Source organism: Macrosteles quadrilineatus, unplaced genomic scaffold (genome assembly GCF_028750875.1).
Source record: "Macrosteles quadrilineatus isolate MER2022 unplaced genomic scaffold, UCM_ALF_1.0 Scaffold_4__1_contigs__length_99947679, whole genome shotgun sequence".
NCBI lineage: Eukaryota > Metazoa > Arthropoda > Insecta > Hemiptera > Cicadellidae > Macrosteles > Macrosteles quadrilineatus.
The window spans coordinates 12,562,977-12,589,476 of record NW_026542597.1 but is presented as its reverse complement, the minus strand read 5'-3'; the positions used below and the strand labels follow the sequence as shown (position 1 = coordinate 12,589,476).

Here is a 26,500-nt window from a genome sequence, read left to right as displayed (position 1 = left end):
CCACGCTCAACTAGATGATAAGCAAACGTTTTTTTTTTATAATTTTTAGTTTATATTAAACTAGCTGTAACCCGCGGGCTTTGCCCCGTTTAACTTCTTAATTTTCAAGATTATCTCGTTCGCATGGCTCAATCACGTCCTGGTTGAAGTTTGTTCGCTACGCTCACTCACATTTAGGTTGGAGCTCGTTCGCTACGCTCACTCACCATTAGGTTGGAGCTCGTTCGCTGCGCTCTCTTGCCTTCAGGTTAGCTCGTTCACTACGCTAACTCGCCTCCAGGTTGAAGTTCGTTCGCTACGCTCACTCACCTTTTGGTTGCAAATTAGCTGTTGTCATAAATGTAAAATAAATAATAGTGCTGCATCCTGTTGGTAATCCTTGTAACTTTAATGCTATTGAACATCATAGAACAGAACCAACTTGTTTAATTGAAACAGCTGTTAAGATTCAATAATTCCATTTCTCATAAGGTTAACATGGGAAACTTCAGAGCCACTGGGGCGGAGCCCGAAAGGATTTTTGAAATAAGAATATGCCTATATGTTAATCGGGAATGTGAGCTATCATCATGCCAAATTTCAGCCCAATCCGACCAGTATTTTTCGCGTTCACTTGTCACAAACATACATCCATACATTCAAACTTTCTCATTTATAATATTAGTAGGATAGTTTTTTTTTTTTATATAAACATACCTAAATATTGTCTTCAGATGGTCTAGGATGATGAATCTATTAGAGAATTTGTTTAATCTGTGATGCAAATTTCAAGAACTAATCAGCCTAAGTTTTTCCAGCAATGTTAGAAGGTGATTACAGCTGATGACTTTTTCACAGATTCATTAGCTGATTTTGTCCTTCCTTCAACAGCTTCTTTATTCAGCTTAATCTCAAAATCTGCAACCAGCGTTTTGCATCAACTAATTACCTTAAGGTTGAGATAATTTTTTTAATCACGAAAACTATTATATATATATATGAAAAAATTAGGAATGTAATTTTGAAGGAGTTGGACATAATTTAGTAGGTCAAGTCTTTGATGAGTATTAATTATTAATTCAAAACTTGTTAGTTTTTATGTAAAATGATCACGAACAAGAACTATAATGAAAGCAATGCATTCCAAACCAATTTTGTTTAAACTGTTCATAACGAGATATGTTTACATTACCAAAAAATAAATCTGGGGCTAAGCTTTCCAGAATTCTTGTGGGAGGTCACATTTGTTGTAATGTTTGATTGATATGATGAGGTCTTACCTTAGCAATCCTCTTTGGTCAAGCTAGTTCCCGACTGATGATGAACCTTCTAGCATTCATCGGGTTTGAAATCGGTTTTGTTGGATCGACAATATTAGGATTGCTGAGGTTAGACCTCATCATATCAATTTTATATAAGCAATCCAGAGGCTAAAATGATTGATAATGTTTGAGGTTAACCTTTTAGCAAATTTCCCTATAGGGAAGTAGCTATTACCGTAGGTGGCACGGTAAGACCTAGGCCCAGGACCGATTTACTTTTTCATACTGATGTCCCCAGAGGACAAAAATGCCACTTGTTCAAATGGTTTTTATATGTTTGTATGTTAACATATATTTTTTAAATTTACGTTTTAGATTTAAATAAATCCAAACCCAGCCCAGATAATCTGTTTGAGTCTAACAGCTGATTGTTTGTTACAGATGTCGAAAAACACATCCTGGACCAGTAATCCATCTCAGTGATAACCCCTTAGATCCAAGCAAAGTGAGTATTACATACTTTTACAAAGTATTAAATAAAGTATCAAAAGTATTACATACTGATAGGTTAAACAACTTACTCTGGATTCTGAAGTAGATATACATGTCATCAGTTGTGATTTTTTTAACCTAAAATAGTTAAATGAGCTGCTCAGAGAATTTATTTCTTTTACCGTTTTATCTATCTGAAATTTGCTATAATTTATTATAATTTGATTTGTTGCTATAATTTGAGGTTACCTATTCATTTTGAGGCATGATTATAAAGTTGATGACAAAGTAGAAAACGCTATCTAACATCTAGCAGCATTCATTAAGTTCAAAACTTTGTTTTTTTTTCACTCTGTTTTCTTGAGTATTTTATGTAAAACTTTAAAGTTATTGTAAAACTGTTAAACATTTGTACTATGTAGAAAATGTAGTGTAATAAATCATTCATTCATTCATTCACTTTATCTGCGACCCAATTAATCTAAATCTGCAGTCAAAGATAAAAAATTACTAAAATCTGACAATTTATTTTAGATATTGAATAAATAATGTACTTAATACTTTTAATACTTTTAGATTAAATGGTGACCATACAAAGTAGGTATTTTAAGCTAAGTTAGTATGAATGGAGATGAGTGTAGGATGAGTGTTGCGATCTTGTAGTCTTGTTTGTGACTAAGGCCGACATATTCCTTAGACACAGCTGTTAATTAATAGCCCATACAGCTAATGGCAACTAAGGGACCAACAGTTTAGTGGAATCAAAACTACATTTTTGCCTTGGTATATACGAAATGGTCCAATTGTCAGGAGATACTGCAATTGTACAGGAGATTGTGTTAGAGATACTGCAGATAGTTGTATTACTCCCTGGTGCAGACGTTAATCCACACCAGGGAATATCGTATCCACAGTGCATGCCTATAAATATTTACAATTTGTGACCTCCTAGTAGCTGGATTATAGGACGTCGCCACTGTCACAGTCATTCATAATAAATCACTCAATAATTCATTCGCTTTATCTGTGACCCAATTGATATAATCTGCTGTCAAAGATAAAGAATCTAACAATTTTCTTTTAGATATTGAATAAACAATGTATACACTCTTGCATATAGTGTTTATTCTCAGTACATTAAATGGCTCCCTACATTTTGTGTACTACATGAGATATAATATGACCGAAAAAGTTTGATTATCTATTTAGTACATCAATTTTGAACCAGAAACTACTTTTAGTGATAATTTTCATCCTTTACATTGCCACATGTTATATTGATGGTTGAGGAAGACATTGTATGAGAATCATCACTCATATCTACAACTGCTGTATGAATATATCTGCGTCACTCCCTTTTATATGCTGACTCATTTTTCTCTGAAATATCAACCATAACTCAATTTTCTGACTACAATGGAGTAAATTTAAGTTGTTTTAGGAAGAGAACTTAATCACCAAGTGATTCTGTGTGGTAAAAAGAAAACTTACAGCGACCCTTTTTGAATTCTATTCCCAAAATTGATGTTAAAATATTGTGAATACCTGCTTTTTTAGAATCCGTGTAAAAACTTTTGTTTATGTTTGTAAATTATATTTTTAATAGTATGATAAAATATCTATGTGTAAAGCTAATATTAAGTATCAACAAACTTTTGGGAAAACCGTAAGTTGCACACCTATCAAACTCATACTTGAATGAAAGTTCTTGAGTCCTTGGAGCCTAGACGTTATAACTCGTAAAACAATTAAAAAACTACAAATAAAATGTATAACCCCACAGTATACTAGATATTTAAATTACAATCACTCTGGTATTTAAAAATTATTTTGAGATGGTAAATAACTCTTCAGTGGCTGTTTAAAATTAACAAAATTAGCAGTGCTCTTTTGGTGGGCAAATTCAAGATGGCCGTTAGCTTTCATGGACTCCCTTGGAGAACAATACAAAACCACAAAGAACATTTCTAATCTCACAGTGTACAAGATATTTAAATTATAATCACTTTGGTGTTCAAACAAATATTTTTGGATGATAAATAACTCTTAAGCAACTGTTTGGAATCATCCGAGATGACTAGTCTCCAAGTTAATGTGAAACTTCCCTTAAAAACATATTTTTTTTAGAAACCCACTCATAAGAGCACGAACCTCAGCTAAAGGGCTGTATTTAATCACATTAAAAATATTGAAGACACATCAGCTGAGAAATTTGTTTTATTTAGAGTTTGTTTGTTTACTTTTCCCTAGAGTTAATATTTTGATACTCATCGAAGAAATTTGTGATAAAGTTATTAGTTTTCATTCTGTTATTAGTCCAGTTTAATGCAAATAACAAGAGATTTTCGTTTGAATCAGCAATAAGCACTATTTTGATTAGCCGGTATTATTTTCATGGTAAGTAAACTGTTTTCTTACAGTACCAGAGGCCAACATTATTCTCTTACGTTGCGAACTACATGCAGAACTAATTTACAAGTGTAAAAGAGAACAGACTAATTGTCAGTAATTGTATTTTGATGTAATGCTTGTAGCATAATTTTGTGTTTATAAATATCATTTGTTAACTTTTCATCTTCTTTGAAGAAAAGTTCTAGTTAACTGTAGGTCGTAGGTTTCCTCTTTAGCCTGTTGGTAGGTTCTGTATTTGAGGTGCAAAGAAAATTACTCGAGTGATTCTTTCTAGGATGGTTTCCTTTTGGAAGCTCAGGTAATTATTGGCAGGGCTGAATGGGTCGTATTTAAGTTGGGGTATTATAAATATTATTATTATTTCTTGGTCACAGTGACTGACACACATCTAGGTGCATATTTTGACCTAAATATGAATGTAATGTTATTAAATATGAATGCAATATGTTAGAAATTAAATGACCTGTGCAGCTTTAATACTTTCTAACATCAGCTGTTTATCTAACCAGGGCCGATTATTAAAAGACCAATGATCAAGTACAGCTGGGCCCAGTTTCAAACTATCAAAATGCTTATGGAAATGTTCATGATTAAATTGCAGGTTGTTGTGTAGGTCTCTGTTTTGTAGCTAGAGGCACAACAGATTGCTTTGCAAATGTATATATAGTGATGATTTTTCTCCTCACTGAGTTATCAAATGATTTTCTAGAAACAGTTTGGCTTCTTATTATCTCGATTATTATTATTTAAATTAGTATTTTCTTCAAGCTGTAGTTGAAGTTTCCTCCCTAAAATACTTTAAATGTAAATCGGCACGTCTAAACACTACATTTGAACAACATCTTAAGTATGAAAATATGTTACAGAATAAATGAATAAAATACATTTTTCCACTTTTTAGTGAATTTCCCATAAAGGGAATAAGCTATTACCACAGGTCTCATGGTAAGACCTACACCCGGGACCAATTTACTTTTTCGTTTTAAGGTCCCCAGAGGCCTAAAACACTATCCGTTCAAATTCATATGTGTGTCCGTTAGTGCGATAACTCAAGCAAAAATGATCCGATTTTGATGAAATTTGGTATAAACGTGTAAACCTACATTTATTCGAATGTGTTTGGGAACAAGCATAATCGGACTATGGGAACGGGGTTTTATGGGGTAAAAATAGGGTTTTTCTTTTTTTGACCCTAAAACATAAAATTTAATAATTTCTCTCCAAACTATTTTGGAGAGCTTGAAAATTAATAGTTATGTATATTGAAGTGTTCTTGTATGCCCAACAGTTATGGAGATAATTAAAAAATTGTAAATTTAAAATTCCTATGGAGAAAATAAACTGTTGTAGTTTGCCTGTTTATGAATATATTTAAACCAAATTTGGAAATTTTGTTTATTTCATATTAATCTATCAACATTTGCAATAAAAAAAAACACACATCTCAATATATTCCCTGTAGCAGCAAACCTAAGTACTCACCAAAATTAATGTTAATTAAATAGGAATTAAATCTGTAAATTTGTAGGGAATATTTTAGAAGAAATCCAGCAGCCAATTTGCTTAGTCTGTAGGGTTGCTGCAGCGAGGGTATTATATTTAAATCAATTAGCATTTGGTTTACATTTTGCGTCTTATGTACCTTCAACCTAGCAAATATCCCTTTAAAATTATTTCTCAAGGAACGTAAAGTAGGATGAATAAATGATCGGCATTTGCGTGACAAACGAGCGAACGATAACTGACATGGATATATTCAAGCGACCAGAGCTTTTGAAACTGAAAGATGTCACTCTCTCTATAATATTTTGCAGTGAGATTAAGGCTATCATATAAATTACAGTTATTTGTTCAATTTATTTAGGGATTTTTATTTGGATCTGGTGAGATCAATAATTAACTTGCAGTTATTTATGTTTTGTTCAAATATGAAATACTAGCTGTAACCCGCGGGCTTTGCCCCGTTTAATTTCTTAATTTTCAAGATTATCTCGTTCGCATGGCTCAATCACGTCCTGGTTGAAGTTTGTTCGCTACGCTATCTCGCCTCCAGGTTGAAGTTCGTTCGCTACGCTCACTCACCTTTTGGTTGCAAATTAGCTGTTGTCATAAATGTAAAAGAAATAATAGTGCTGCACCCTGTTGGTAATCCTTGTAACTTTAATGCTATTGAACATCATAGAACAGAACCAACTTGTTTAATTGAAATAGCTGTTAAGATTCAATAATTCCATTTCTCATAAGGTTAACACGGGAAACTCCAGAGCCACTGGGGCGGAGCCCGAAAGGATTTTTGAAAAAAGAATATGCCTATATGTTAATCGGGAATGTGAGCTATCATCATGCCAAACTTCAGCCCAATCCGACCAGTATTTTTCGCGTTCACTTGTCACAAACATACATCCATACATCCATACATCCAAACTTTCTCATTTATAATATTAGTAGGATGATTGTTACTAATGATTATTTGGATGTAAATCCTTGTCACTAAGTGATTGATGTGTTTTGTTAGCTCCAACCAAAACAATGTCATAAATTGGTTAGTTAAAACCAGTGTTTCTTCTATCTGGTAATGTCAAACAACCTTCACCTACTTTCATTATGATCCATGATAGTAAAATTTAAATTTAAAAAGTTGTTAACACTTTTTTTTTCTTAATCTGTCTCAGGTATAGTTTATATCTAAGTTACACCTTAGTTTTAGTGTGTTCATGAATTAAAAATTTGGTTTAGACCTATTCTGAAGTTTTCATTTTCATCAAACCTCATGTCTTATATCAGTCCCAACAAGTAGTTTGGTGGAGAGTTGCCCAGATTAAGTATTGCGCTGTCCTGATTTACGGTCGGATCCCCTAATGCCAATTTATCAAGTTCCAGGTAAAACGATTTCTCAAGGAGTTTTATTTCTCTTTGCTTCAAATTACATCATAATTACATACAAAGCGAGTGTAATATTATTTTGTTTTGAACTCTGGACAAAAATTTACAAGTAAAGTCCAGATGAATCATCCTACACCAGTACAATCAAAACCTCAGATATATTACTAGTTTAGTGGGTAGTGCCGTAAACTTTGATACAAGAGGCGCAGATTAACTACACCTACCCCTTTGCATATGTACATAAATTTTTAGGGTTTTGACCTGCTTTTTCCCTTATCAGTTTAGAATTCTCTTATGCAACATGCCACTGACATTGAAACGAAGAAAAATACTGTTACCTTACTGTGCTTTCCAAAATTGCAAAATAAAAAAATCTCTAGAAAAACGTGGCTCCATAATTTTATGGTGGAATGAATTAGGCTCACGGTAGATGAAAAGTACGCAAGGCTAAGCCAAAACCTTGTTAACAACATGGAATAGTTTGAAAAGAGAGCTTTGGTAGGAACGTGAATGCTGCTCATCTGACTGTGATGTTTAATTTACCTTGTGTGTGATGTGGCACCGGCATATGCGCCGTTTTCAAACATGCAGCGGTTTTCATGCAGAATTTATTCAATATTCAACTATTTGTTAATCAAGTCACTTATTTGAAACTACTGTATCATATAGGGTAATTTGTTTGTCCATGATTAAAAAATTACACCCAAAAATTATCTATAATTGTTTATTTCCAGCAGACAGATTTGTTTCATATATGTGTGTGGTTTTATAATTCAATAGTCAATGGTTTTATCTTCCTTTAAAACAATAATAATTATTGTTGTTGAGCCAAAAATATTTTGGCTTAGATTAAAAGCATTGTCATACCATTGACTAGTAAAGTTATTTAACGGGTATTCAAGCTTGATGGGCTGAAACCCATGTCGAGTAATAAACAACTGTAGATTGGTCGGTTTGTTCAATCGAACATGTTCCCACATTTTGTGGTTGGTCAATACAAGACAATGTGTCATTATTGTCGAGAATTTTCCAACTGTGAATAAATTACTATCATAGTTTTAGAACATAAATGTTGCATTACTAACTATAAAATTATATTATATTATACAATTACAGATAGGAGACTTAAATTAGGCACGGTTATTGAATAATTATATTATAACCAAAGATGGGGAAACACCAAATTGTATTTTGAGTGAAGGATTGATGTAGAATAGAGATCCTACTAAAACCAGCTATTTCTTTAGCTGTGGTCATCATTAAATACCTAATGAATAAGAAAAGCTGGATCCAGTTTTGAGTAATCAAAAAGCCTATAACTTTTCTTGAGATTGGTTAGGCATTTAAAAGCATTCTTCTAAATCAGCAAGTTCTAAAACCATTCAGTGTAAATTAATCCATAATGATTGATTGAATTACTGAATAAACAAATGAATTAACTAAATGGTGTGTTTATAATAGTGAAACCTAAATCAGTGTATATACAGCTCCCGTTCGGCAAATCTTCCTTGACTCAGCTATTGCTATAAAAAACCATAAAAAATTCAAATTTTTCATATTAAGACTTTTTATTGTAATTATTTAACATTTTAGTCTGCCCAAAGTAAATAAGAAGATCAAGAGGAGTCGTATTGGCAAAGTCACAATTTCCCAGGACAAACAAAACACATTAGAGAGAGTGGAGTTGGATGCAGAGGTAAATATTTGCTCTCAGAATTGACTGTGAGTGTTCAATGTTGACTGTGGGAGCAACAATGGCCAAGTAGATCTGTAGCTCTCGGTGCATCACCACCGGACACAACGGAGCGATTGTCATTCACTGATGATGATTCAGAGCGATTATACATCACTAATTATGACGAATGAGGAATTATTGAGAATCACTAATGATTATTTAGAGCAATTGTGAGACTCATTAATGATGATTCAGAGCAATTGTACATCACTAATGATGATGAGTGAGGAATCAAGAATCACTAATGTTGATTCAGAACAATTACACATAACTAATTATGATGATTGAGAAATCAAGAATCACTAATGTTCATTCAGAGCAATTTTACATCACTAATGATGATGAGTGAGGAATCAAGAATCACTAATGTTCATTCAGAGCAATTTTACATAACTAATTATGATGATTGGGGAATTGAGAAACACTAATAATGATTCAGAGCAATTGTACATCACTAATTATGATGATTGAGGAATTGAGAAACACTAATAATGATTCAAAGCAATTGTACATCACTAATTATGATGAGTGAGGAATCAAGAATCACTAATGTTGATTCAGAACAATTACACATAACTAATTATGATGATTGAGAAATCAAGAATCACTAATGTTCATTCAGAGCAATTTTACATCACTAATGATGATGAGTGAGGAATCAAGAATCACTAATGTTCATTCAGAGCAATTTTACATAACTAATTATGATGATTGGGGAATTGAGAAACACTAATAATGATTCAGAGCAATTGTACATCACTAATTATGATGATTGAGGAATTGAGAAACACTAATAATCATTTAGAGTGATTGTCTTTCACTAATAATGATTCAGAGCTATTGTAGATCACTAATTATGACGAATGAGGAATTATTGAGACTCACTAATGATGATTCAGATCAATTGTACATCACTAATTATGACGAGTGAGGAATCAAGAATCACTAATGACTATTTTGTCATTCACTGATGATGATTTAGAACAAAATTATACATCATTAATTATGATGATTTATGAATTGAGAATCACTACTGATAATGTAAAGTGATTAAATTCACTTATGGTGATTCAGAGCAACGTCACTAATGGTGATTTATAGCAGCTGTATGTCCTTATTTATGATGAGTTAAGCAAATCACTAATTATTACGACAACCACTGTAATTTAACTGTTATAGTGATTGTCATCCACTAATGATGATAAGTCAAGTAGACGAGTACATTTTTATCAATGATTGAGAATATGAGAGTGGTTTTCTGTTACTTTTGATGATTTAGAAAGACTGGCCATCAACAATGATTACTTAGAGGTATTTTCACCCTCATGATGATTGTTGTGATTTCATCTTTGTTTTACTTCTTCCGATTAAAAGAATATAATATTGACTATTCAAGATATTTGTACTTTTTGTCATTCATTAGACATCAAGAATATGGCGTTCATTATTAATAATTGAAAGTGATTTTTCTGACTAATAATGATGTACTGAAAAGAAAGCAGTTTAAATTAATTTTTAAATTAGACATCTAGAATAACATTGCTCGTTAACATAAAAAAATTATATTTCTTCTATGCTACAACAATGGAAATAAACTTGATGAATTTTTGATCACGTAAAAAGCACCAAAGTAATAAGATTCAGAGTGTTAGAAGAGATTGCTAAAACAAAAAGACTGGCCACAACTCATGCCAGCAACAATGTGCAGGACCCTGGTGCACAATATCTCTATCAATATCTGACATAGAGTAACTGACGACGTGGGGAGAGCCCATACCTGCATTGTGCTCCATGTGAAACTGTATAACACCTCTGTGGTTCGGAAACAAATATTTCTAAACAATTATTGCCTTTATAGTTTATGTGAGCTTAAATTAGTAGGCCTAGTGTTTCTTCTCTTATTTTGAAGCAGATTTGTATCTTATGAAGCAATTTATGAAATTACTAGCAGAGTACCCGTCCTTCGTACGGGGTTGGAATATAAGTATAAAATGCTTATTCAGTTATACTCAAGCTTTGGGTTTGCAATAAGGGAGGACACAGTTTGATAAAATTTGCTTTTTTAAATTTACAGTATTCTATAGTATTACAAATCTACCATAGCCATAATGTTCTACCACTTCACCTAAACAATAGAGAAAAATAAATTATCAACAATTCGCAAAATATCACAAATTAATCATGAAATGAAAAACATAAGCATAACTGTAAACAATCCTACTTTGACAGTTCTCATTGTGAATCACAGTTTTTTGTTGCTGCTTAGTTCAAATTAGCTGTTTTCATAAATGCAAAAAAAAATATAGTGCTGCACCCTGTTGGTAAATCTTATAACTTTATGTTGGTTCTACAGTAGTAATCCCATCACTCTTGCAGCTAAAAACTGTACTGAAACTCTAGTTGTATCTGTGCTTATATTGTAAATCTTTACTTCATGCTGATTAGCTAAGTGATTACAGTGATCTTCCTCGTTATCAGAAGATTCGACTCTTAGGAAATTTGCTAGCTTTTTGATTGTTCAATTCTGGACAAGTCATAGTCTGGAAGTCAATTCTGGAAGTCATAGTCATAATTCTTTATTTACAATCTTCAAGGACAGTAAATGATTCAATGTTACAAATAAGTACTGAGTTACTGTTTCATGTCTTCTTCTTGTTCTTCTTCATAAGTAATGAGTGCCCTGGCCTGTCTGGCCTCTTACGAATCTATCAGGATAACCAATTTGCAGTAAACTGTACACCTTTGTGAATCCCAATTGACTCTACTCGCACATGTTTCAGCTTCTGATAGGTTACGAGTCTGGTCAGCTGGTGCTGTGGGACTTACGCACACGGACGGCAGAACTGCGGTGGCACAGTGCCGAGCCACTCAAGTCCGTCACCTGGCACCACGAGGGCAAACAGTTCATGTGCTCACACACCGACGGATCTCTCACCACTTGGAACGTACGCGCCAGTCCTAAACCTCTCAATGTCTCCTTTCCCCACGGTAAGAAACTCTTTTACTATTGTGTTTGGTCTTAGTGTGTCATTTGCTTTTATAAGTGTTGCACAGAGAACAAGAAAAGCTGGGGTGAAATAGTGAGTTTGAATTACCCTGAGAAATCATGTAAACAAACCATTAATAAATTTGTTTATTACTGTTCTATAAGGTCATCAGAGCATTGAGCATATAGTGAACCTCCAGCATGACCATTTATGAATTTGTTATCTATATATTAATAGGCAAGTATGTTTCTTTAAAACCCTTTTTCTCAGCTCGAGGACATCGCAGGGAAAATCTACGCATATTGTTAGAAAGATATTTTCCTGTAGGCGTGCAGAACCCCTTTTATAGGCTAAAAAATAAGCACAAAATTACTAATTGATGAATGATCATTTTTTATTAATTTTGAAAACAATAATTACTACCCCAGTAATAGGCTTATTTAATTAGTAGTCTGATAAGAGACAACATGGCAGCCTTCTAGTTTTCTAATTATCAAAAAAATACTGTCACAGTAAACCTAGTATGCTTTTATATTATACTGTAGTTTGTAATTCTGGTGACAGTTAAGTTGAAATTGATTAAAGCTACAAAACTTTCTTTGCTTAATCTATCAAGTCAAATTGGATTCTGAGGCTTAGTCATGTTGAATTAGCCTTTGAATCTGATGACAAAGCCAATACTGAAGTTCAGTTTCTGGGTGATCCATCTCTGGTGCCTCAGGAATAAATTTTCATTAATCATAATTAGTGATCTAGAAAGAAATAGACATGATTATTTTGAGTATATAAAAACAAATTGAAACCAAACCCATAATTTATTAATAGTAAATTCCCATTTAGCAACAATAGGGCAATGATTTTTATGCTGCATAATAAAATACGGTACCAAAAGTTTCTGAAAATGGGGAGACTATCATTCACTTATTATTTTTTTGCTCACTTTCAAAACCATACATATTTTATGTTTTTTTGCATTATTTATTCTAAACGTGTCTTTATTACACATTGATTTGTCAACAAAATTTGATAATGATAAACAAAATTTATATAATCCCAGATTCTAAATTTAGAATTTTACATTTCTGCTGCCATTATTATGTAAAGCCTGCCACAAACCGCCATGGAATTAGTAGCGCTAGAAATATTTATATTTGTTAAAAAGAAAAAAAATGTAAATTTTGTTTGTTAATTCTTGTGAATCAATTGGACCTCGCCGACAATTTTTGCAAACTTGGCGAGGCCAAGATGTTGTATTATCACAAATAAATATATTTAAAATGTTCAACCACCCATCACCGGTATACACATTGTTGTAGGCTTACACTTACCGGTATATGTTCTCCAGGACTTGTAAAGTTAGATTAGTTGTATGGTTATCATGTATGGCCTATTCCTGGTGAAGAAACTTTACTTTAACGGTTGATGATATTTCTAACTACATTGACAAATGCTTCAAGCTACGCACACATAGCTGCTCAAGTTTTCAATTTATATTTTGCTAGAAGCAGCATCAAGTTTCCTAACAACTCTGTTGGTTTTCTTATCTCTTTTTTTCAATTCCGTAAAATATCAAGCTAATTTCATGATTTAATTGAATATATTACTTGTATATTTTTTTATTACTGGATATACATACTTGTATTTTACCATATTATATAAATATTTATTCTTTATGCTCGTCAATGCATCTCAATCCAAGTCTTCTTTATTCATATCTATTCAAAATATAAAGTGCATGAATAAAATATAAATTTTTAGTTGATATAAAAAAATAAATGGACCTTAAGGTTTATTTTTTTATCAACATGAACAGTAATAGAACAGAGTTCATTTTATTATGTTGAAGACTTTTTTCCTTGAACTGTCTCTATCATGTGTGTGTGTATTTGTCATATATTTTTTTAAATTTTTTTTCTGTTTATTTTTTTATTACATTGTTTTATTGCTCATGTTAACATGTTTTCTCATTTCTTTATAATAAATTTATCTTTTACTTTTTCCCAATCCAACTGTCAAAAGAAGTATTGTAGGTCAAGTCTAATAAAAAGACGTCCATCTCGTTCTACATATTTAATACAAGAGAGTGAGCTAAGCTAATTTACAAATCATAGAGTCATTGTCTCAACAAGGAGTAAACATACATCAGCATAGAGTTATTAAATCAATGTCTCTTTATGATGAGTACTATATGACACTTCCCTTCTTAAAATAAAATAGAATTTACAAAACTGAAATCATTTCAAAATTTGAAACATGAGAAATACAATTTTTTTTTATATAGCCTAGCTCAAAATTAAAAACATCTTTTATACAATTAAACATTAGAACAAGTCATTAAACAAATCAAGTACATTTCTTCTTATGATTCAACCCTCTCTCCAACATTATTAAAATTAAACTAAAATTCACATTTTACCTTATTAACAATATAAAATAAATCATTATTACTCAAAGTTGTACAATAATCAAGTTTCACCTAGCCTACAAGAAAAATTAGATTTAAAAATACAAAATATAGCCTAAAACAATTTTCCAGTCAAAACAAATTTAAGTACCATCAGATATGAAAAGACACAATATAGGCCTAACCTAAAATAATTTTCAACTTTCAAGTTTAACTTTACAAAACATAAGAATCATTTAGATGTGAAAAGACATAATATAACCTAAAATATAATTCAAATTCATTTTCTTGAAACTTAAGTACCATCAATTATAAAAGACAAAATACACACTGAAAAATGATATTCAACATTTTAAATAAAAAATTGTGATTGACGACTACAAATAAATTCACTCATAGCCTATTAGCCTATTCATTCATAGCCTACTACAAATTCAGTTTCTTGGGAGGATTGACTATCCTACCGTAGCGGCTTCTGGTGATAGTTTCAGGACTAGTTACAGGAGGTAGGTCTTCATTAGGTATGGTATGAGGTAAAGATAATCGAGGACTTCGAGTGATGTTAGGCGAAGAACCAGGATTGGTCGGAGAAGGACCAATGGGAGACGATGAACCTCTAGAAGGAGGGGATAGGATAGGTTTTTTTGGGGTGGTAGGTTTTGTTTGTGTAACCTTTGGACTTAGGCTAACATTACATTCATTTTCATTTGCCTTTGGCGAACCTGTTAGGTAAGGGCGAACATGCCTTCTGTTTCTGACGTAACACCTGTCATTTGCAAAACATTTTACAACATAGGATCTAGGTACATTTCTTTGATTAACAATTTTACCTCTGACCCATTTCTTATCATCTAACTTCATCAACACATTTTCATTAGCATGTAAATTGGACAATTCTTTTGAGCCTACATCATAGTACTTCTTCTGCGATAGTTGCCTTTGTAACAGATGAGTCTTAACAAATCTATTAACTTTAGGTTTTAATTCTTTGTTGTCATGAGGAAGTAGTCCTCTTACCTTTCTGCTATACAATATCTCACAAGGAGAAGGCAAAGTGGAAGATACAGGAGTGTTCCTGTATTCTAAAAGCGCTAAAAACAGATCATTTTGGTCATGTTCACATTTCTTAACTAGATTTTTGATACTCTGTATCGTTCTTTCAACCATTCCATTAGCTTGCGAGAAATGAGGACTCGTTAAAATATGATTGAATCCCCAATCATGTGAAAACTTTTTAAATAGTTCTCCTACAAAACAAGAATCATGAGCAGTTACGATAGTTTCTGGTATACCATGCCTACTAAAGATTGATTTCAAACATGTTACGATTGTGACACTTGATATACTATTTACACATAACACTTCAGGAAACTTTGAAAAATAGTCTACAGCTAACAAATAAAACTTACTTTTATACTGGTACAAATCAATACCTATTTTCTGCCATGGAAGATCTGGAACAGGGTGAGGCAACAACGGTTCCTTAGGATAATTTTTTGCATACAACAAACATGATTCACATTTACCTACCATTTCTGCAATTTGATTGTACATATTAGGCCAATATATAACATTCTTAGCTCTAAGTTGTGTTTTCGTGATACCCAAGTGAGGGTAATGCAGTCTCGTTAACATTTCACTTCTTAGGGAATTAGGAATTACGATTGCAGTACCATAGTAAATCAAACCATTGCAGTGAGTGAGTTCATGTCTTACAGGCCAATAAGGTTTAATACAATCAGGGACCTGTTTTTTTGTGAGTAGGCCACACATTACCAATAAGATACCTTTTTAGCACACACATTTCATTATCAATATTTACAAGGTTTTTTATCTTAGCTAGTTGACCATTACTCACATTTATGTTAGCTTCAATAGAAGATACATATGCTTCAATATCCTTAGTGTCTAAATCAAGGTCTGATTCGTCTGAAACATTGAATGCTCGAGACAACGTGTCTGCGATGAAAAGTTCCTTACCTTGCTTGTAAAACAAATCAAAATTATACTGTTGCAGTTTCAATAACATACGCTGCAATCTGGGAGGACATTGTTCAATATTCTTTTTTACTATAGATACCAGGGGTTTACAATCCGTTTCAACAGTGAAATGTCTGCCATAGACAAATTGGTGAAATCGTTCACACGCAAAAACAATTGCCAACATCTCCTTTTCTATCTGTGCGTAAGCTTTTTGGGTGTCACTTAAGGCTTTAGATGCATACGCAACAGGTAGGTTATTCTGAATTAGGGCTGCACCCATTCCGCTTTGACTACTATCAACCGTCAGCAAAACTGGTTTTTCATTATCAAAATACTGTAGAACAGGCTTTGACGCAAGAAACGACTTTATTTTTACAAACGCTTGTTCCTGTTCGAAAGACCACTGAAATTCCGCATTTTTTTTCAAAATTGCTCTCAAAGGAGATGTTAGCTCTGACACATTAGGTATGAATTTACTTATGTAGGTCACCATACCAAGAAATCTTTCTAATGACTTTTTGTCCCTAGGACACTGCATCTCAGTGATCGCTTTGACTTTTTCATCGTCTACAGAAATACCTTTGTGTGAAAAACAATGGCCTAAATACCTGATTTCATCTACCCCTATTTTACATTTACTTAGGTTAAGTTTAATGTTTTCTGAATACATTTTTTCCAAAACTAACCTGAGTCTACTGTCATGTTCATCTTTGTCACGACCCCATATTATGAGATCATCTATGTACACTTCAACACCTTCTATGGATTCAAAGATTTGTTTCATACGTTGCTGAAAAACTTCAGAGGCTGAACAAACCCCATATGGCAAACGCAAAAATTTGTACCTGCCAAATGGAGTGTTGAATGTGCAAAGGTCCGAGGATCTGTCTGTTAATTTAATGTGCCAAAAACCACTTTTTGTATCTAAAGTACTAAACACTTTTGCTCCTGTCATCTTAGACGATATTTCTTCGAATGAAGGGATTTGATAATGAGGCCGCAAAATTGCCTCGTTCAGATCTTTAGGATCAATGCACAGTCTTAACTCTCCATTTGGTTTGTTAACAACAACTAACGAGTTTACCCACTCTGTAGGTTTTGTGACCTTTTCTACTATTTTAAGCTTTTCAAGTTTGTCTAGTTCATCTTTAAGTTTACTTCTAACTGTGATAGGGATTTTTCTTGGTGCATGCACCTTAGGTACAACATTTTCTCTTAATTTAATGTCATACTCTCCTTCCAAACAACCAATACCAGTTACCAGATCTTTGTATTTACTTAAAATAAGATCTTTACCATTTGTACCTAGATTAGGCTTAGGAGTTGTAGGCCTAATCATTTTTAAAGAATCAACTTTTTTGATTAGATTTAGCTCAACACATGAATTAAGCCCTAGTATACAAGGAGCTTTTGAATTCACAACAAAAAATTCTAAAACATGCTTAGAACCTTTGTAAGTAACATTAAGCAAACATTTACCTGCTACTTTCAAGTTTTGTCCTGTGTAGGAAGTTAGTTTTGTGTCTGTCACTAACAAATCATCTAGGCCTACATCTAAGGAATCAAATACATTTCTTGAAATAATGTTCACTTCCGCACCTGAGTCTAGTTTGAAGTTGACCGTTCCATTTTCAACTTGGAGATCAGCGTGCCATTGTTTGTGTTTACCCGAACCTTTGTATTTAGTCGATACTACATGCACGCTACCAATAAATAAAGAATTATTAGGCGCGCTAGTTTCATCTTCTTCTTCCTGCTCGACAATATTTACAGTTTTACTCGCTTTGCATGCCTTAGCAAAATGATTGAGTCTATTACAATTTAAACACCGCTTGCCAAAAGCTGGACATTTGTAGTACTCATGGAATGTATTACACTTTGAACAAGGAGATTTCCTGCCAGTCACTGCATAGCTTTTACTTGGATTGTTATATTTAAAAGTACGACCTTTAACTGGATGACTAGAAAAACCACTAGGCCTATTATTATTTCTATTAGAACTGCCACTGGCACTGGGTACACTTTAAGCTGCTCGCTTCTTGTGTTGTTGATTTTTACCTAGGCCTACGCCTATTTTGTTGACTTCCTTACCTTCAGAGTTCGAACAAATATCTTCTAATTGAGATTTGGTTCTCTCCGCAGAACGGCAGACTTCAATTGCTTGGCTTAAAGATAAATCTTTAATTCTAAGTAGCCTATCTTTGACTGATCTGTCCTTGATACCTAGGACTAGCCTATCTTTAATAAGAGAATCATTTAATGTGCCAAAGTCGCATGTGGAAGACAAATCTCTCAAATCAGTGACATAGGTGTCCACCGATTCATCAGGCCTTTGCTCCCTGAGAAAAAAAATGTGTCTCTCGTAGGTTACGTTTTTATCAGGAACAAAATACTCTTGAAACTTTAATAAAACTGTTTCAATGTCATCACCCTTTTGATCCTCAGTAAATGTGAAGTTATTATATATTTTAAGTGCTCGATCACCAATGGTGCTTAACAAAAGTGCAACTTGATATTCTGAAGTCTCTGATTTGCTTTTACTTGCTAACAAATAAATATTGAATTTCTGTTTGAAGAAAATCCAATTTTCTGCCATATTTCCAGTCCAGTTTAGTTCTGATGGAATTTTAATGTTCGAATTTGAAATTGAACAAGACATAGTTGTAGGTGTACTACCTGATCCTGCAGGCTTGGCCATCGGAGTTTCAATTTTTTTCTTTCTTCTCCTCGTCTTCATCTCCAGCCATTATATTTCTGCTTCTTGTATTTCAGTTAATTTGCATTTTACATTAAATTGCAACATCATTCAACTTTATAACATACTGATTCACTTTATACTACATAACTTTAAAATTTTAGTTTGGACTGCGCCATGTCAAAAGAAGTATTGTAGGTCAAGTCTAATAAAAAGACGTCCATCTCGTTCTACATATTTAATACAAGAGAGTGAGCTAAGCTAATTTACAAATCATAGAGTCATTGTCTCAACAAGGAGTAAACATACATCAGCATAGAGTTATTAAATCAATGTCTCTTTATGATGAGTACTATATGACACCAACATTAGGCTATAAATAATTATCACCTAGTTAAACATCAATATTAATATAAGAAAACCAGTGGCAAAGTGTAATTGAGGCGTCGAGAGGCCAAGGGAGATATGTGACTTTTTAAAAAATGTCATTGTATTTTTTTCATGGTCATAAAAAATAAAATAAAAATAAAAATAAATTCATATATACCCCTTGGCTTCCAACTCTTAGGTGTTTAGTTTGGAGGCCAAGGGATATAAGTGAATTATTTGTTGAAATTCCACCCTTTTTTAACAAAACCCGTTACCATGACAACATTTTTTTAAAAGTCACATATCTCCCTTGGCCTCTCGACGCCTCAATTAATCATGGACACAAAGTCACATTAGCTGATAATGTAATATTTGCTTAAACCTTGATTGCAAGGGTTGACAAAGAGAAAATCTACATGTTTAAATAGACGGGGTTGAAAATGTTGAAGCAATTACAATTTTGCTGTTTGCCCAATTTAACAGCTCTTTGTTCACTTATTACAACTGCGAGCGAATCGCAGCAAACATCTGTGAAGAAAAGAAATTAGTTGTACAGTCGTCCTTTAAATCTTGAATTCTTTCTCTCTCAAAAGAATTTTATTTGCTTTCACCGAGGATAACTCTTTAGCATTAAATCAGGCCCTGTTAAAGCATTCTGCCTGTGTTACAGCCCTCAAGATACGACTTTAATGCTTCCTTTGTTGTCACTACATTCTGTAATTTGTTTTATTTTTTCCAGCAAAAACGAATAAAGATGGAAAACTGGAAACCTGTAAACCTATACAAAAAGTAGAATGGAAATCATCAAGATCGGGGTAAGTTAAAGTGTTAGAAATAGTAATATTTTTCTCTTTTTTTCAGGATGAAATTCAATATTTTTTCCTGTAAATGCAATTTAAGTGTTGGATAAAAATTTATTTTATTTATCTTTTTTGTTTACTAAGTAAGGGAAAATATGTTTTTGTCATTTTTTCATACCTACCCAATCAGTATACAAAAAGTTCAGTCAGTAAAAGATCAGTTTTAATCAGTATGCAAAATGGTACATTTCTCAATTATTATCAAAACACTTGTTTTACCTCATATATATGACTGATAAATTATATAAATTTAAATTTAATTTTAGAGAAAGCATGAACAAGAAGTACGGTAATTAACTGTATAAAGTTGAATTTGCTTTTTTTTTCTTTAAAAAATCTGTACTTACTTGGCAGTTTTGTTCAATATTCGCTTAAATGAATTAATGGAACAACGTTTTTGATGTTCAATCAACTGTTTTGTCAAATTGGATTGAAAGGTCTTAGTGATGTTTGAGCTATTAGCTTTGGGAAGTTTACAGCAAAGCCAATTCCAACTTTCAGATTCTAGTTCTGTTATCTTTGTTGCCTCAGGAATTGAGAGTCTTGTAGAGCTGGATTAATATTGCTGTTTATACAAAAAAGTACAACCAATAACTGTTCTATTGTTGAAATAAATAATGTAACACTCAGGCAAAGTTCGTAGAATAAAGGCAATATGAATGGAAACCCTAAATTAATAAATTTTAGTAATGAGAAGTATTGGACAAAGACACACAAATAGTTATTTGTGTAACTAGTGGTGAAAGTGGCACTTTGCTGCACACGAGAGCAATGTTTACGCACGAGCCGCAGGCGAGTGTGGAATGATCTCGAGTGCAGCAAAGGCCTTTTTCACTTGTGTTACACATTATATTTTTCCTACAGTCACTATAAAGCATATAAATAATTAGTCTTTCAAACACTATGCAACACGTTTTTAGGTTCAGCTGGCAACACAAATGGTGCCCTAGAGAAAGTAGTACCCGCGGTCCATATCACTCCGCTATTTTTCCTCGGCAAGAAATGTGCTCCGCGTTTTGAGAATATAGTTCCGTATGTTTTTGTAATTTGAAGTAGTTTCCGCGCCTAAAAAAATGCTTAAAAGGTATTTTCTTGTTTATTAAGATCGTAAGAAGGTTTTAAAAACGTTTAAAAGAAAAGTCCAGAAAGTTCAGAAATACCGAAACTATAAACACGAAATGACAGGTTAAATCGTAGTTGTAATAGTCAATCAGCTGCTCATAGTATAATTATCTTTAAGTGTTGCCAACCTATTTCCAAGCGTACACGGATTACGTGCATAATGGAACCACACTGTTTTGTGTTGTTTCGTTGGAATCCTGATGTGCGGCAAAGTATAAACCGTACGGCAAAGTATAAATATGCAGCAATTAGCAGCTTTCTGTACTATAAACAGTACAAGGAAGCCAACTTTGTCGGGTGACTGTAGGAAAACACAATTAATCGAAGTTACCTTTAAGCATTTCTTGTAATACTTCTTTAGTTGATAAAGTGTGTAAAATGATCGTGGCATTTCAGTGGATGGTATAGCCAGTGCGAAGTTCTAGAACTTTGGTAATCTCTTTGGATAAAGTAAGAGTTTTGACAGGCGCACCTTGACATCCTAGGACACTAGGTTCTAGCCCTAAATCATGTAACACATTATTTCAGGCTAGGTGTAGAGATTGTGTCGTTGTCACAATTTATTGGTGACCAGTAGGATTTGAATCCAGTACCTCGGAGGCCGAAGCCTCACGCTCTACCACTAGACCAGCTCATTCCTCCTCAAAGCTTCTAGTAATAGAAATAGAAAATTAACACATAATTCCTGGTTCAAAAAATTCACGCTTAGTTCCCGGATTTAGCTTCTAGTAGTAGGATTGTTGTTTGTATGGTTATTGGTTGTGGAGTAGTTCAGGAGAGATCCAAAAGACTAATTAAAAAACATTATCTCTAAAGGTTTGCAGTTACTAAAAGATTTCCTGTTTGCAGAGAGGCGTATGTGATATTCTCGGGTGGCCTGACGTACGACAAGGCAGGCAGGACGCCGAGCATAACAGTGATTCACGGAAAGACGACCACAGTGCTGGAAATGGAACACAATGTGGTCGACTTTATCACACTGTGCGAGAGTCCGTGGGTTAGTGGTGAGTAGTGATGTTGTTTGCATTATTCGCGAGGTTTTAATCACTATAAACTAATTAGAATAGTAGTTCATAATTTTTTTTAAAGTAAAATTTTGAATATATTTATATATTTCTTATGAATTTGACGAATGTTCAAGTAATTATTACTGGAAGACTAAATCGAAAACATTTTTGATTCACTTGTGCAGTAAAATGTAAAAGATAATGAAATAAATCAGTGCACTCTGTTTTAATTAAGTGTCTTTCAATTAGCATAACTGACAGCGCCTGAGCTTGAAAATATGCATGTTGTTTAGTAAATACAAAGCTCAGTGGATACAATGTTCAATTACACATTTAAATCACTCACAACATAGCAAGTTTTAAATAATTACTGAACACACGTGTTAATCCAACATGTTTAAGGTAAGGGAATTTATTAAGACAACAAAATGTTTCTAGCAACACTATAATAATTATTTTTTAGTAGGAAATTGTAAATATCTATGAAAAAATCCACTTTAAACTATATTATTTATAGCTGTTTAAAAGTATGTGTAAAAAACTCTGCTCAAGCAAGAAAATTTGTTGTTCGAACACAGTTTGTTGTCCGCAACAGTTTAAAATTTAAATACTTGAAAACTTTTGCTAAGTTCTAATAATAATTACACCCTTGCCACCTTTAGACATGTTAATACACGGTGTTTCAAAAAGAATCATCCGATTTCTTAGGTTTATAATTTGAAAACTAATAATCATATTTACATGAGGTTAATTTTATGTTAAAGATTAACTAATAAACGTTTTTATACATACCATTTACAGTTGCTCAGTATGGCATCCTTTCATTGCACAGCATATGTACAACTTGCAATAAACACTTAGATAGAAAAATGTTTTGAAAACGCTTAAGAGTGTCTTGTAGTCGATTTAGTTCCTGACCATGAAAATTCTTTCAAATATTTGCTAGCTCTTACCCCTTTATAGTTATAGCCGTTTAAAAATAACGTGTTTTGTCGTTTTCAGATGTCCGCCATTGTTGGATTTTTTTGGGGGATAAAATTTGAAAATGGGACGTTTGGATATTTTCTGGATAATTAAAGGTGACGTTCCACACCTATTTCAAATTTCAAGTCTCTCTAAACGGCCCAGATGAGCATACCAAAGTCGGTCACATTCAATGCTATTCTCCTTAAGAATAACAGGGGAGGAAAGTCAAAATTTCGGGGCGTTTATTGCATACACCTTTTGACAACTACTGAGCTGGCCGTTGACAGAAGCACGCTACTGCAACCTGGCAGAAACTCATTGAAAATCCAGAAATCCTCTTTCTAACAGAGTATTGTTTGATCAATTCGGATTCAAAGATGAGTAGCAAAATGAATTTTCAAAATTGGATGATTCTTTTTTTAAACGCCCTGTATTATATTTTACATGCCCTGCAACATGGTTATGCTAATCAGTTTCAAATTTGAGTGTTTTTGTTTGCAGATATGCAAGAGCCGTATGCAATAGTCGTTTTACTTCACAATGACCTGGTCGTCATAGATCTGCTAAGTCAAGGATTCCCCTGTTTTGAGAACCCTTACCCAATGGATCTTCATGAATCTGCTGTTACCTGTTGTACTTATCTGGCTGACTGCCCCAGGTATATCATCAATCAGTAATCAATTAATCAATAACAAAAATCAATCAATTATCCTATCGAGAATAGCAACACCAATCCGATCCAAACAAGAGTATACAGTACTGTATTGTTGTTTTTCCAATATTGTACAACAGTTGATTTAAGACTCCAAGTATTACATTTTTTAGGCAAGGTAGACATTGTACTATACTTAATTAATGTTGTTGTTAATTCATACAAATATTCATGGTTTCTTTATAAGTTGTAACATTTTTTCCAGTGACCTGATACCTGCGTTCTACTCTGTCGGATCACGCACACAGAAGAGGACAGGCTTTAGTGAGAGAGAGTGGCCGATATCCGGGGGAGAATGGAGCCCTACATCCTGTAGTTACAATGAGATCATCCTCACCGGGTGAGTCTGTCTGTTATAGTTAATGTCAATCAATTTCCTTGAGTTGTAGTTTGCCCTACAGATGAATTGCTGCAGCCAGTAGTCCGTTCTGTACGCCCATTCTACCGGAAACGGAACCTACCCAAAGCGTTTTGGAACCTTCTCCTTTTGAAAGAATGTATTCAGAGGTTGAGGTAACATGAACCGCGATTAATGCTTCTTTAAAAAGTGTAACAAGTGGTGATATTCACAATGTACCTTCCTTCCTCCATTCACTCCATGAAACCACCCCGATCGGTTTAAAGAACGCAAAATGAATTTTTTTTGCCACGTGTTTTCGCCGTGATGCAAATTACGTGCGAACTTACTATGTGATATCTTGGAAATGATCGAGCTCTCATTCGTGTTGCTCTTGCTAGTCGCTGCATGCTTGCGACGTCAGTCTCATTCGCTCCGCTCCTGGATCGCTGTATGTGTGTTTTTACCCTAAGTGTAAATGGACTTTTAAGCCACACTGTACATCAATTCAGTTAAAACTACGATGTTAAATAAAATGTAACAAAATAGACGTGAAAACTACATTTATACAGCCAATAATTTCAAAGGATGGTTAACTATTTCTAACAACAATGTCCCTATCTGTTCAAACTCAGTTTTAGTAGTTAGGTTATGCAAGTGACACTGATTGCGATGGCAAATTGTGTTTCACATTATCAGAGATGAGACAAAACAATAGAGAATGAGGGTCGTGCAAAACATGTACTAGACATTGAGAGGGGGTGATGGGGGGAGAGAGAATGTTTGTGTGTGTGTGTGTTGTTTACATGAGTGTGCGAGACAGCTCATTACATTTCTCCAGACTAATAATAAGCTGGTGTCTCTTGCTCATTCTCCTATCTTTTCACTCTTATTCAGATTCCCATTTTTACCATATGGCTACACTTCTATCCATTTTAATATTATTTTTATTGTTATTTCAGTGTTGCTATTTTTTCTCAAAAACTATTTTGACAATTAACTGTATTTATTGATTGACAAGTAGTGGTATTTTCATTTGGTTCTCCCCGAATGAATTAACATAAATTATCTCGAATGAAACTAACATGTCACATTACTAATATGTAGCTGGTGTGCTAGTTTCGCACGTATCTAATGATTGACTTTGTGGCGTCAACTTAGCCACAGCTGTGTTGCCTTTAGTCTATACTTTATTGTAATATTTATTTTGTAACAGCTGTTGCTTGTTTTTGTTAAACGTTCAGTTTTTGACTATGTTATGATTCAACACACCTCTTGTTTCATTTGTAAATAAAACTTATCAAAATATTCGTTCATATAGTGGTGATATTATTTCATACAGATTAAACACCCTATAACTTTAAATAAATCATATTTTTAAAATACTTCATTGTCTGCCCCTTTGGTTATCAATTTTATGTCTATTTGATCATATTAGGTGTAACATAGCTTTTACTAGGGAGGTTAGTTTTTTTCCATGGTTGATTTTTACTTTTAAATAATTGTTTCAGGCTCATCCCTTTATTACTTAATTTATATTTTTACTAATCCATTGTCTTTTGAAACAGTCATGCTGATGGTAGTATCAAGTTTTGGGACGCTTCTGCTGGCACCTTACAAGTGTTGTACAAACTGAAAACCAGTAAGGTAGGTCACAAGTAGAGCCTATAAAAATATAAGATCAGTTGATACTGAAAGTAGATTTCTCGTCCTAGTTTGGAATATGTAGTCAGATTGATGTGTGTTTAATGTTAAATATGATTTAGTGCACTCGTCATACTAAATGTTGGGTAAATTTTAATTTACACTCTCAGGTTAAAGTTAGCTAGAAGAAGTAAGTAAACATTTACTTACACCGAAAAGAAACCTGCTGTAAACTATTTTGTATCTGATGAGATATCTAGATAGCATAGTATGCTTTGTATTTGGCTATACAGGGTGGCTGAAAAGTAACTTGCACCCCCCACTTAACTTTTCAACCATTTGAGATATTTGAAATCAGTTTGCGGCAACCTTCTTAGATATGAAGGGCTACAATAATTATGGTCAATTTTGAAAATGTTTCCCTTAGGGGTCGGGGGTAGGGGGTAGCTCAAAATTTTCAAATAACAAGTATAGTCGAGTTTGGTATCATTTTACAGGTCTTGAAGAAACATGAACATTGACATAAAGAAAACCAATATCGGCTCACTATGGTTCATAACAAAATGGCGCCCTAAAACGTTTCAAATCCAAATAACCATGAGGGTGGCAAAAAAATTAACTTGCACCCTCTTTAACTTTTTAACTATTTGA

The 26,500-nt window shown here is 33.4% G+C and overlaps 1 protein-coding gene across 9 annotated transcripts in view; it reads left to right on the top strand.

Moving 5' to 3' along the window:
* The window catches only part of LOC128991635 (syntaxin-binding protein 5-like), a 446,590-nt gene that overhangs the window by 360,664 nt on the left and 59,426 nt on the right, over nucleotides 1-26,500 (top strand). For all 9 annotated transcript variants that reach the window (XM_054414704.1, XM_054414702.1, XM_054414701.1 and 6 more), the window contains exons 5-11: nucleotides 1,683-1,746; nucleotides 11,544-11,751; nucleotides 19,941-20,016; nucleotides 22,033-22,187; nucleotides 23,658-23,814; nucleotides 24,074-24,208; nucleotides 25,774-25,852. In XM_054414704.1, the coding sequence (XP_054270679.1) occupies nucleotides 1,683-1,746; nucleotides 11,544-11,751; nucleotides 19,941-20,016; nucleotides 22,033-22,187; nucleotides 23,658-23,814; nucleotides 24,074-24,208; nucleotides 25,774-25,852 (874 nt within the window). The remainder of the gene's footprint in view (nucleotides 1-1,682; nucleotides 1,747-11,543; nucleotides 11,752-19,940; nucleotides 20,017-22,032; nucleotides 22,188-23,657; nucleotides 23,815-24,073; nucleotides 24,209-25,773; nucleotides 25,853-26,500) is intronic.